At 36.9% G+C, this 12,395-nt stretch overlaps 4 protein-coding genes across 4 annotated transcripts; 2 read left to right on the forward strand and 2 right to left on the reverse strand.

The window, feature by feature from the left end:
* Nucleotides 1-629: 629 nt before the first annotated feature.
* LOC106327385 (GDSL esterase/lipase At1g74460-like) lies at nucleotides 630-2,419 on the reverse strand. Its single transcript, XM_013765527.1, has 5 exons — nucleotides 2,061-2,419; nucleotides 1,850-1,980; nucleotides 1,515-1,754; nucleotides 1,184-1,433; nucleotides 630-988 (listed from the first exon to the last, which is right to left on the reverse strand). Exons 1-5 carry the CDS (start codon nucleotides 2,287-2,289, stop codon nucleotides 735-737), a joined length of 1,104 nt encoding a protein of 367 aa, XP_013620981.1. The 5' UTR covers nucleotides 2,290-2,419; the 3' UTR covers nucleotides 630-734.
* Nucleotides 2,420-4,488: 2,069 nt separating this feature from the next.
* Nucleotides 4,489-6,491, forward strand: LOC106327384 (geranylgeranyl diphosphate reductase, chloroplastic). The gene is made up of 3 exons (XM_013765526.1): nucleotides 4,489-5,234; nucleotides 5,590-5,986; nucleotides 6,061-6,491. The coding sequence occupies exons 1-3, from the start codon at nucleotides 4,536-4,538 to the stop codon at nucleotides 6,363-6,365; spliced, it is 1,401 nt and encodes a 466-aa protein (XP_013620980.1). The 5' UTR covers nucleotides 4,489-4,535; the 3' UTR covers nucleotides 6,366-6,491.
* A 3-nt stretch (nucleotides 6,492-6,494) lies between these two features.
* Nucleotides 6,495-7,734, reverse strand: LOC106327386 (protein RKD2-like). Its single transcript, XM_013765528.1, has 4 exons — nucleotides 7,432-7,734; nucleotides 7,235-7,350; nucleotides 6,809-7,143; nucleotides 6,495-6,719 (listed from the first exon to the last, which is right to left on the reverse strand). Exons 1-4 carry the CDS (start codon nucleotides 7,503-7,505, stop codon nucleotides 6,495-6,497), a joined length of 750 nt encoding a protein of 249 aa, XP_013620982.1. The 5' UTR covers nucleotides 7,506-7,734.
* Nucleotides 7,735-10,974: 3,240 nt separating this feature from the next.
* LOC106323735 lies at nucleotides 10,975-12,376 on the forward strand. Its single transcript, XM_013761812.1, has 4 exons — nucleotides 10,975-11,072; nucleotides 11,198-11,345; nucleotides 11,594-11,803; nucleotides 11,887-12,376. The coding sequence occupies exons 1-4, from the start codon at nucleotides 10,975-10,977 to the stop codon at nucleotides 12,244-12,246; spliced, it is 816 nt and encodes a 271-aa protein (XP_013617266.1). The 3' UTR covers nucleotides 12,247-12,376.
* The last annotated feature ends 19 nt before the right edge of the window (nucleotides 12,377-12,395 follow it).

A 12,395-nucleotide genomic window follows, 5' to 3' on the forward strand; every position in this document is an offset into this window, starting at 1 on the left:
TTTTAAAATTTAAATTATTTTAAATTCTGAATATTAAATATAAATTAAAATTTATTATATACTAATTAATACTAATATAATAAGAAACGATGTAAACTCCTCGTAAATATTACACGGAGTTTACATCGAATGTTTACGAGTGATTAACATCGAAAGATTTACGAGGGTTTTACATCGAAATGTTTACGAGTGATTTACAACGAAGTATTTACTTGTGCTTTACATCGAAATAATTATGTGGGCTTTACGACGAAAGCTTACGTGTCGTTTACGACGAATTCTTTCCCTGCGCTTTACGAGGAATATATTTCGTCGTAAACGTAACGAGTCGTTTTCGACGAAACCTCCGTTACGACGGACGTTTAACAACGAAACGTCTTTCAACGTTAATTCGTCGTAACACCCCGTTTACGACGAATTTACAACAAATACTGCCCTAGTAAAAAATATGTTTTCTTGTAGTGAAAGTATATAATTAAAACATTTATAAAACTATCTCATTCCGTGCGGAGCGCGGGTTACCAGCTAGTTTACTGTTATAAAACAAATTTGGGAATGAACCAATACAACGAAATATGAACATATTACAGAAAACAAAGAACATTATTTCACCAAACAGAAAAGGTAAATTAAATCAAGAACAAACGAGACTCTCCTGAGTCTCCACAGAATGATCAACAAAAAACAGATAGAAACTGAAATTATTACGTATGTATAATTAAGACAACTATCAGTTATTTATCATCGGGAGAAGGAGCTAGATCCGGGGACGGAGAAGGAGCCTCGGAGGTACCGTCATCAGCACGCATGAAGTCAAACCGCTTGATAAGAATATTAGCAACGAGCTCGTTGGCCTTATCGGTGGGATGATACTCATCCCAAAACACATACTTACTTCTGTCTTTACACAATGTCGACGCCGGAATACACGTCAGTGCCGGCCTGATTCTGTAGAACGAGCAACACGGCGAATCCGAGTTGTCGAATCCTATACATATATTGCACACACAAACATATAAATAAGTTAATACAATGATAAAATATAAATGAACTTTAAAAGTAACGTCTATTGAAACTGAATATTCGATTTTTGCAGCTATTCTATATAGTATTTTATATTAAAACTCATTATCATAAGAATTTTTTTAATACGTTATAATATCTGCTGGTTATACATACATACCGTATTTTTGTGGGTTAGTGATAACATCGTTGACGAGGTTATAAGCTTCACCAAACTTATAGTTTGCATTTGGGAGCTTGGTTTCAAGATCTTTAAGCATTGTGGTGGCAGCTTTGTTGAATCTCACAGCAAGACTACTCGCTTTGTTTTGACATTTACCATCGAGGCTTAAAGCTCTTTGGAGTGGGATACAACCCATTGGTCCTAACCCAAACACCATTAGCTTCCTCGCTCCCAAACTATGCAACACCTAAAACATATCATATATATTGGTCGATATATGATTAATAAACATGTATATGTATACTAAGTGTTTTATCTAGATACTGACCCTAAGTTGAGATTCAAGTGTTTCCATTAAGTAGTCGACGAATGTTTGATCAGTGTACTTCCAAGAATCGCTATAGACAGGCATCAAGTAGTTGTTAATGAAGTCATTGCTGCCTAAAGAGACGACGTATCCAGCTTGTTGGAAGAATTTGTCTGCTTCTTTTTTCCCTATCTTTGCCACAATTACATCTCGTGTCCCTTGGAACAATTCTATTTGCTTCCATAGAGAAAATTTTTGGATCTTCAGAAAATACAAAACTAACCATTAAATATAATATCTTTTGAATCTTTTTCATTTACTTTGTGCAAAAGGATATTAATATATTGGTGACTTACGAAATAACCACCAGTTTCATTCAAGATTCCACCGCCTCCTGAGGCGTAGTTCACTCCATTTGCAAGTATTACATCTTCATTCATTGATGGATCTAGAAAGGCTAATGGTCTAGGTAACCCAATTTTATCACCTGAAAGTTCAAATAAGGTAATTCACATGACATGATATATATATACCACGTTCGTTATATAACATGTACACATGACTTACTTATAATGTCTGAAACAGTTCGGCCATTAGTGAACCTTCCATTAGGCAAACCGTTGCCAAAATCTATACCGTAAAAGGGAAGATTCGCCTGAGCTAAACTCCTCGGTAGGTTCCTATTGTTACCTACATCAGACAATGAATCTCCAAATATAAACTGGACGATCTTGCAATCGTAGCCATTGATCGCGTTGAGTCCTAGAACGATAAAAAAAACGAGTAAGTACTTCATGTCGTTGAAGAGATCCAAATGTGTGTGTTTTTTTTACGAACGATCCAAATGTGTGTTGATTGAAAAAGATTTGTTTGATGGTTTTTAAAGGGTGAAAGTGTAAGACAAAGTAAGAAAAGTGGAGGAGTTGTGTGAGAATAAAAGGGTGAAGGTAGATTCTGAGTCGATGAACCAACTGATATTGTTTTTTAAATTCTCTATGGTTTATGTTTGATTCGAACCTACTTTCAACTACTATTTTCTCGTGTTGGTGTCATAAGTTGTAACCGTTTGCTGTCCCTAAAATTGTAATTTTGTTTCTTTTTGGGAATTTTTAAATTGCTTTGTTTTCGTTGAATAAATGATTTCAAGTTTTGGTTTATGAACCCATCCTACTATGTATTAAAAATCTTACTATGTATTAAAAGCTAAGTAATTGTGATTTTGCTACGTACCACTTAAGATTTCTCTCTTGTACGTATTACTTATTGTGGCCGTTCTTAGAGCATCTCCGAGAAAGAACCTCATTCTGACGATGGAAAATTCTCAAAATGAAATTTTGAGGATGGGTTGCTCCAAAAATAAACTTCAAATTTATTTTTAAAATATTATATTATTTGCATTTTAGTCTTTAACTTTAATAACAATTCATTATAGTCACTAAATTTTATATAGATAAATAATACATACACATTAAAAATATTAAACACAAAATTTGAAGATTTGGAGATTTTTTAAAAAGTAAAAAACCACAAAATTTGAAGATTTGAGGGCCTTTTAGAAATGCTCTTACTAAACTTATCAAGAAGAATCATATATTAGAAAAACACTTTCATTGCCAAACAAAAGAAGATGTCTTTGCCGAGTATTTTCTAAAGTTTATGTTTCTATCGTCTGTAACAGGCCTGGATATTCGGGGTCCAAATTGGGTTTCAGTTTTGTCCAATTGGGTTTCGATTTTATCCAATCAGGTCTTGATTTTTTGGATTTATCAAAATCAGCTACATTCGAATTATATGAAAGTTTGGTTCGGGACCGGTTCGGGTTCTATCAGTTTCGGGTCAGGGTTAGTAAATCTTCAAAGAACCGGTACAATCCGATGCATTTTCACGCTCGGGTCCCAATCGGTTCTTCGGATTAAATATACCTGATTTGTATCTACTTTGTAACCAAAAAGTAAAGTCGATTCTTCGATTTTAAAATACCTGATTTGTACCATTTTGTAACCAAAACATAAATAAAATATATCAAAAATAAGAAAAGAACATCAAACGTGATCATTCAAAATCAAACGAAATATAAACATAGTTATTGATAGCAATAAAACCAAATAAATGAAAGCATAAAAAGAAGATCAAGTTCTCATGAAATAAAAAAACATTATTCAATGAAAACAAAACCAAAATCTAAACCTTCGAACTTTAACTACCACGTTCAACCATCAACCTTCATGTATATATAATTATTTTAGATGTTCAGTATATTAGGAACTGAGATCTTGTTTGGTACAAGTTTTTTTTTTTTGGATTTTTGAATATTTCGGATTCTATCGAATATCCATTTAGGTTCAGGTTCGGTTCGGATAATACTTATAACTCAAAATACCATAAAACAAGATTCATTCAATATTTCGGCTTCGATCGGTTCAAATTCATTTTTATTGGATCAGATTTAATTTGGGTTTTCGGATACGGTTTATTTGCCCAACGCTAGTCTGTAGCTAAAACGATTTATAAAATGGTTAAATCATGGGCCTAGGTCAAGCCCAATGGATCGAAGAGAATACTTGGAACATTCAGTGGCAATCTAGTAAATAACCTAAAGTGATGGCTAAACTTGAACCGTTGAACAATGAAGGCTGTTTTTCAACCAAACCGGAGCAAACAGAGAGAAAGAAAATCTCAATCACATACTGAAAAAATAAAAATGAAGTAAAACCTTACAGTTGTTTGAACTGAAATATTATCACTTTAACCCAATTTTATGTGAACCTAAAATCCTACGGATCTTTTCTTGCCATTGCCCATGAAGTCATATCACAAGACGACAAAAAGGTTAAATTACTATCCTACGTGGCCAAAACTACGCCGTTTGGTCCGCGTAATGGGAGCCACAGATAACTCTATCCTCATCTCATCGTCACCGTCCACTATTCAATCCAACGGTAAACAAACGTCGGAAATCTCCAACAATATCTAATCCACTACAATAAAGATACATTCAGACAAAACAGAACGAAGAAGCAGAGAGAACACATTGCACTTGCAATGGCGACTTTTACACTCAAATCCTTCACCGGACTCCGTCAATCCTCACCAGATCAGACCAGATTCGTCTCCCATGTCCCGTCGTCACTCTCTCTCCCCCAGCGACGAACCTCTCTCCGAGTAACTGCATCCAGAGCCTCTCCTAACCTCGCTAACCGTAAACTCCGCGTCGCCGTCATCGGCGGAGGTCCGGCGGGAGGAGCCGCCGCCGAAACTCTCGCTCAGGGAGGCATCGAGACGATCCTCATCGAGCGAAAGATGGACAACTGCAAGCCTTGCGGCGGCGCGATACCTCTCTGCATGGTCGGCGAATTCAACTTGCCGCTGGACATCATCGACCGGAGAGTCACGAAGATGAAGATGATTTCTCCTTCGAACATCGCCGTGGACATCGGCCGTACGCTTAAGGAGCATGAGTATATAGGTATGGTGAGGCGAGAGGTTCTTGACCAGTACCTGAGGGAGAGAGCCGAGAAGAGTGGAGCCACCGTTATCAACGGTCTCTTCCTTAAGATGGACTTGCCGGAGAATTGGGACACGCCGTACGTGTTGCATTACACGGAGTACGACGGGAAAACAGGAGCTACGGGACAGAAGAAGACCATGGAGGTTGACGCCGTTATCGGAGCTGACGGAGCTAACTCTAGAGTTGCGAAGTCCATCGGCGCCGGAGATTACGACTACGCCATTGCGTTTCAGGTCAGATACGTTCTCTTTCCGACATGAACTCTTTACATGGTCTGAAACTTTAATTTGAAGAGATATTAGTGCTTGATGTGAATCATGTTCTTAGGCCAAGTGAGTCTAATATGGTCCGAGTCTAAATTATTATATTTTTCGAAAATATATACATGGTCTGAAACGTTAATTTGAAGAGATATTGTTAAATTTAGAGTTAATAATTTTTTTAAAAACATATATAGATAAAGATATTGATTTTTAAAACTAATTCATTACATTGTTAAATATACTGTTAATATTATTTTGAACGAGCCTAAAAATAATTTGAGACGGCACTATTTTTCTTATAGTGAAAGTTTTGAAACTTTTTCAGGAGAGAATTAGAATTCCAGATGATAAGATGACATACTATGAGGATTTAGCTGAGATGTACGTCGGAGATGACGTGTCTCCGGATTTTTACGGATGGGTTTTCCCGAAATGCGACCATGTAGCTGTCGGAACAGGCACTGTTACTCACAAAGGTGACATCAAGAAGTTCCAGCTCGCGACAAGAAACAGAGCCAAGGACAAGATTCTAGGAGGAAAGATCATCCGCGTGGAGGCTCACCCTATCCCGGAACACCCACGTCCACGTAGGCTCTCCAAGCGTGTGGCTCTTGTTGGTGATGCTGCAGGGTACGTGACGAAATGTTCCGGTGAAGGGATCTACTTCGCTGCAAAGAGTGGGAGAATGTGCGCTGAAGCTATCGTTGAAGGCTCACAGAATGGTAAAGACAACACTTTTTTGTCTTTATGTGTGTTTGCTTGATTAAATCTAAGTGAGTTTTTTTTTTTGCAACAGGCAAGAAGATGATCGATGAGAGTGACTTGAGGAAGTACTTGGAGAAATGGGACAAGACATACTTGCCTACTTACAGGGTTCTTGACGTGTTGCAGAAAGTGTTTTATAGATCTAATCCTGCTAGAGAAGCGTTTGTGGAGATGTGTGGTGATGAGTATGTTCAGAAGATGACGTTTGATAGTTATCTTTACAAGAGAGTTGCTCCGGGTAGTCCTTTGGAGGATTTGAAGTTGGCTGTGAACACCATTGGGAGTGTGTTTAGAGCTAATGCTTTAAGGAGAGAGATTGAGAAGCTGAATGTTTAAGACACAATGAAGAAGAGATTCTTTCTTTGTCTTAAGTATGTTTATGTTATCTGTTTATTGAATGATCAGTCAAAAAGCATTTGGCATTACAATCCAATTTCTCATTAAAAAACATATTTTCACTAACCACTAATTAAACTCATTTGTGAAACCACACAAGTGGTCATCAGACTTGAGACTCGCCTTCTTCTTCATCTTGTGTGTAGCCTTGAAACAAGCTTGTCTTAGCCTCTTTGTCTTGTCATCAAACTCCAAATCCGGATTCTCTTCAATCCTCTTCTTCTGATTCTCTAGCATCTCCAGCAGTGCGTTCTTGAGTTTTTCTGCATTCTCTCCTCCTTCAAACTCCTGCAGCTCCAATTAAAAATACACTCAAATTTGAGTTCATATTTCTTAAAATAATAAATGTAATAAATGTGTTGTGTCTGTCTAGTTCTTTGTACCTTGACGTTACTAATCAGAGCTAGTAGGCTTATGAGTTTGCGATGAGGCCACCGAGTAAAGCCTAGCTCGCGACATCTTCTTTTTAGAAGAGTTAAACCAACGTTCAGTTCCGTGGCTGCCTGAGTTATTGGCATGTAGAAGTATAGAGATATAGTTTCCATGGACAATGCCTTTGAAGTTGAAAAGGTTGTGTAGGTAGTAACATATCTGTTAATTTTCCTCTTATTAGTCGTCTCTTGCACTGCTTCTTGTTCAGTATTCTGCTCCAAGTCACCTTGTCCACTGTTCTGATCTGTTACGTTCCATGATGCAGAGCTGTATGACTCGAGTACATCTACAAGAGTACAAGACAAAGCAAAACCCATTAGACCTCTACGTGTATATATTGTTAATATAGTAACAACTATGCAAACGTTATAGTATACCTTGAGACAAGGGTTCAAGGTCAGGTAAAGGTGTAGGCAAAGGAAAAGCTTCATAAACAGAGTTGTTCATAAAAAGATGCTCTTCTTCCCATTCAAATGAAGGATCCATTAACAAGCTGCGTGTGCAATATAACATATGAGAATTTAGATTACAAGAAAATAACAAAGTTAAACTAAACAAAAGCTTATGAGTTGACCTGTGATTATCAAAGGAAAGTGAATGGGTTGGAACTGAGAAGGGGTTCTCTTCGTTGAGTGTATGATCAGCCATTGTACAGTGCGAGCAAGAGAGATAAGGGTGTGTTGTAAAGCCAGAGAGGGAGAAACCACTTATATATAGAAACAGGAGAGAGATAGAGAGAAGAAATGAAGTGATGATAAATCCATTTGAGGACGTGGGGTGACGGCTAATTGATTGCTCTGTTAAATTTGGAGTTACAAGAGAGATATGATTAATGCTAATTAGTGGTAATTATAAGTCCGTTTAGGTTTGGATTAGAGTTTTCTTTTCATTTTTTTGGTTCACCATGATTAGCTTCTCCATGTGTATATGCATGCAAGAGAAAAGTAAAAGTAGTGTAGTATATACAATACACAGTTACAATTTACACATATGTGTGTATATGTTCATACATACATACATACATACATCACATCACAATGATCATGATTGTTCATAATTAATAGCCAATGTGTACTAATTAAGTTCCAAGATGTAACGTATGGATGAAAGTTTATTATTGATCATGGCCGTCTTTATATTTCTGTGTTTTTCCATATTTGATTATAAGTTTATTTATGAAGTAATCAAAAAAGTTTATACTCCACAAAAACAACGTTCCAAAATCAACCAATATTTGACAAAGATTCTATCACAGGAAATGATCCAAGGTGGAAACTTTGTATCTGTGTGGACAACATATGTATGCTGAACTTTTGCATTCAGCGCAAGCTTTTCTACTACTGAATTTGTCGATCGTGGAATTTTGGCGATTGCAAAAATGCTGAATGAATTCGTATATCTCTCTAAAGTTTCTCTAAAGTTCATTATGTTCACCAATTCTGAACTGATGTGAATAACTTTTTATTCAATACAAATTCCGTGTACGAATAAAAAGTAAAAAGAAAAGATCAAACCGAGCATGGATTGTGATCTAGGTAAGATATTAAAGCCATGCATGGACGTTTAGGCTTTTAACCGTGTGTCTGAGAAACCGTTTTGAAGACAAAGAAGAAGAGTTAGTAGCAAAATTTTTGCTTCTATTCTTTCTTTGTCTTAAAATTGGAATTTTCTCAAGTGGAGACAAAACCTTAGGCATTGATGGTCTAACCTTAACCTCTCCGATGCATTGCAAAGCCAACAAAAAGACATCATAGCAGCTGCTTTCTGAGGGTATTGAGCCACAAGCTTAGTGTCCATATTCCTAAACACTTTTCGCTTGCCTTGCAAGTAAGGTTTCACCCATTCCACTAGGTTTTATTCTTCTCTAGTTTTGCTTTTGTCTATGGCTCTAAGTCCAGAGAGAATTTCTAGCAGGACTACACTGAAGCTGTTGATGTCTCATTTCGTTGTTAGATGACCTGACGGGGAAGAGAACAAAACAAGCCAAAGTGTTTTAGAAAATTTCGTGTTTTTGCATTGAATCAATGAGTATTAGTAGATATTCTGGAGCTGCGTAACTTTGTGTACCGATGAATTTCGGCTGTCACGTATGAACGGTCATCTTTTGGACCTTCTCTAGCCAATCCAAAGTATGATAGTCTGGCGTTGAATCCTGAATCGAGAAGTATATTTGCTCGCTTTGAAATCTCTGTAAATGACTTGGTTCTTAGCTTCATGCAAAAAAACATATATCCCTCGCACAGCACCAATTGCAACTTTCATAGGTACGTAATGACCAACAAAGCACATTGGAACCTCCTACAATAATCAGAACTCAGGCCATGAGGCATGTAGAGATAAAAAAAAAAACATAAGATGTGGAATTAAGAAAATGTTTCTTTACTTATTTCAAACAAAATGATTTTCCAAGCTACCATTAGGCATATACTCATAGACCAACACACGATCTTCGTCTTCCAAGGAGTAGCCAATCAGTTTCACCAGGTTTGGATGATGCAATCTCCCAAGATAAATCACTTCCCTATTTAGTTCAGAGAAAAAAAATTTCCAACAATGGAATAGCCTCCATCGAGAGAAGAGTCTCATACTCAAATGAATGAAAAGAAGCTTACCCAGCCACTCCTTGTTTCCCTGAAACCAGGCCTGGTTCATACTAAATATGAGCTCTGCGCAAACTTCTCTCTTTTTTTTTGCCAAAGGTAAGGTTTATATCTATAAAATATGAAAGTTGGATCTTTGTCATATAAAATATCAAAAATGAGGACTTAAAACACACATAGAAAATTTAATTAAAAGTGTGGACCTTGTGCAATATGCACTTTTGGCACATGGCCAAAGCGGGACTGCCTGAAACCCTTCAGTTTTAGTGTTGAGATTGAACCTTGATTAAATACTCCAAGAGAAGAAGAATATAGAAGAGTAGCTAGAAGAAGCTACAAAGGAATCTAAGAAGAAGAAGCTTGGAGCGCAAGCAACATAGGAAGAAGAAGGCAACCAACGTGTGCAACATGGACAACAAGAAGTCAACGAAAAAGATTGTTTGTGTAGCCACAAGTTGCACAATAAGAAGAAGAACAAAGAATTGGTGTTAGTTTGGTTAAAAGCTAACCAAGTCAAGTTGTTGGGAAATAGTTGTTGAGAGTTGTTGATGTCTAGAATAAGCATTGCTTGTAAGAATAGTCTAGTGTCTTAGGGACATAGACTAGAAGAAGTTGTGCAAGTGTAGTAAGTAGAGAAGTCTACTATAAAGTGTATGTGTGCATGATGTTGTAAGGTATCCAAGTCTAATAAAGAAAAAGAATTGGAGAAATTAAGAAAAGATGGAGACAACTAAAGCTTACTCTCTTCTCTCTACAAGAAACCAAACGTGTGAGAGAGTAAAGAGAGTATGAGTGTGCTTGTGTGATGATAATACAAGTAGAAACAATGAGCTGGCCGTGAGTGATGTGAGTGGAGAGGCCAAGCCAAAGAAGAGAGAATCTCAACATTTAGGCTTCTTCACAGCAAAGGTTCCAGGTCCATTATTCAGGCGGCCCTTGTAAACAAACCCGAACCCCTCCTTCCCCAGTGAGACTAGTAGCATTTTTTTTTCAAAAAAATGTTTCCTGTAGCATTCTTTAGCTCATCTAACATAAAGTACTTTAGATATTTGGAATGCAATATGTCAATCCTTCTTTTCTGGCTACATGTAGAGCGCTGGAAGCTTCACGTTTTTTTTGTGTAATTAAAGGTTTTAAACTCCATAGATGTGAGTCATATGACAGGTTCGAGCTTCCAGTATTACTACCGCCTCCTTGACCATGACATTGCCATATTATTACAAATTGATCAGCATGATATATAGACAGTAAATAATGGATTAATAATAATAAAAATATATCGTTAATTAAATCAGTAAAAGTACTTATCTGGTTCTCGCAAAAATTTAAATAACAAAACAATGTGTATTGCATAATTTTGCAAAAACACAACGAGTTTTAGTTGTTACGTTTCATTCGAAAATATCACGCTAATTAAGATACAAATTTTGGAAATTGCCAAATCCTTGCAAAATAAAAGTAACGCCGAAAATCTCAATCTCTGAAAATGTTTTAATAACTTAAATTTCATTAAAGATATGATTGTGAGCAGAGACAGCTTTGGAAGGAAGCCAATGAAGCTTGTGCTTCAGGCCATCCAATATTATAATTTTAAACGGCCACAAACGGACAGAAAGTTTTCAGTACCATATTGGTAGGCTTGATGTTATAAGACCATCATTAACCGGGTTCCTTGGCACCGTCAGATTTAAAAAAAGAAAGAAAAATAGCAATTAACTTAAGGAACGACTCTTAATCAAGAGACAGAAGAGACGGTTCTTCTGGACACTCTCTCTTGCTTCCCGTTCCCGTCCAATCTTCTTCGGGAACGATCGTCTCCTCTCTTCCTCACTTTCGATCGATAATACTCAGGAGTCAAAGTTCAAGCAGGGAGGCCCTTTGTGGTATTGTAGGTTTATGATCCAGTCTGGGTTTCCTGACTCGATGTTGAATTGCTATGATCTGATTATAAAGCTGTGATTTTTTTTCCTAATCAGGGGTTCATGAAATTGGTTGAAAGATTGTGACTTTCTGAGAATTTACGTTTCGTTTTGTTATTTGCTATGATTACAATAGAACCTGGCCATGTGTAAATATGAAGTCGGTTGATATGTTTGTTTCCCAGCTCATGATAACATTTTGATTATAAATGGACAGGTATGTCTTCTGTTGTTCGTATTCCCACAACTTGCTCCCAAGGGGAAATTCATAGCATTTGTGTTGACCGACGCAGAGACTGACAACCCTCAAACCGAGCTGAAGCCTGGAATCGACCCTCTTGGTCAAGTTGATGAGCTGTTCTTCGAGATCTATGATAGATACGAGCCTGTCAATAAACCCACTTTGGACAACTGCTGCATTTCAACGGTTTGTTCACTTAAGCCTTTACCAGTGAGCATCTTAAAGTTGATTGTTTCTAATAAAAACTTTTTAACTCCCGTCTTAAACAGAGTTATGATGCTACAACACACATTGATACTACTGTTGTTGATGTGCTGAACATGTATAAACTTATCACCGGCAAGGTAATGCTCCAGATTCTTACAAATATTTGTTTGATTTTTTCATTAACCCCACATCTTATGCGAGCTGTGTCTGTTTCTTTCTTAAGACAAAATATTTGTTTTTGTCTGTTTAAACACAAAATCAGTTTGATCTCCTCATGTTCCTGGTTTAGCAGTGTCTGTTTCTTTCTTAAGACCAAAATGTTTGGGGTGTCTTACATAAGAATGCTCTTGTCGTTGAACAATCCTCGTCTTAATCTGAGTCTTGTCACATTCATAGTCGCATCAGTTTTTTTCAAGACTTGAGTATTGTTGAGCAGCCATTTTGATATTGATACTCTTTGACCCTTTTTGTTGCAGTGGACTTTCCATCCATTCATCTTGAAAAGCAAAAAGATATACACTGTCTTGATATAGTGTAGAGTTCTAGCATTCTTAGTTGTGAGTGCCCCCCC

The sequence above is a fragment of the Brassica oleracea genome, chromosome C2, assembly GCF_000695525.1.
Source record: "Brassica oleracea var. oleracea cultivar TO1000 chromosome C2, BOL, whole genome shotgun sequence".
NCBI classification, from domain to species: Eukaryota; Viridiplantae; Streptophyta; class Magnoliopsida; order Brassicales; family Brassicaceae; genus Brassica; species Brassica oleracea.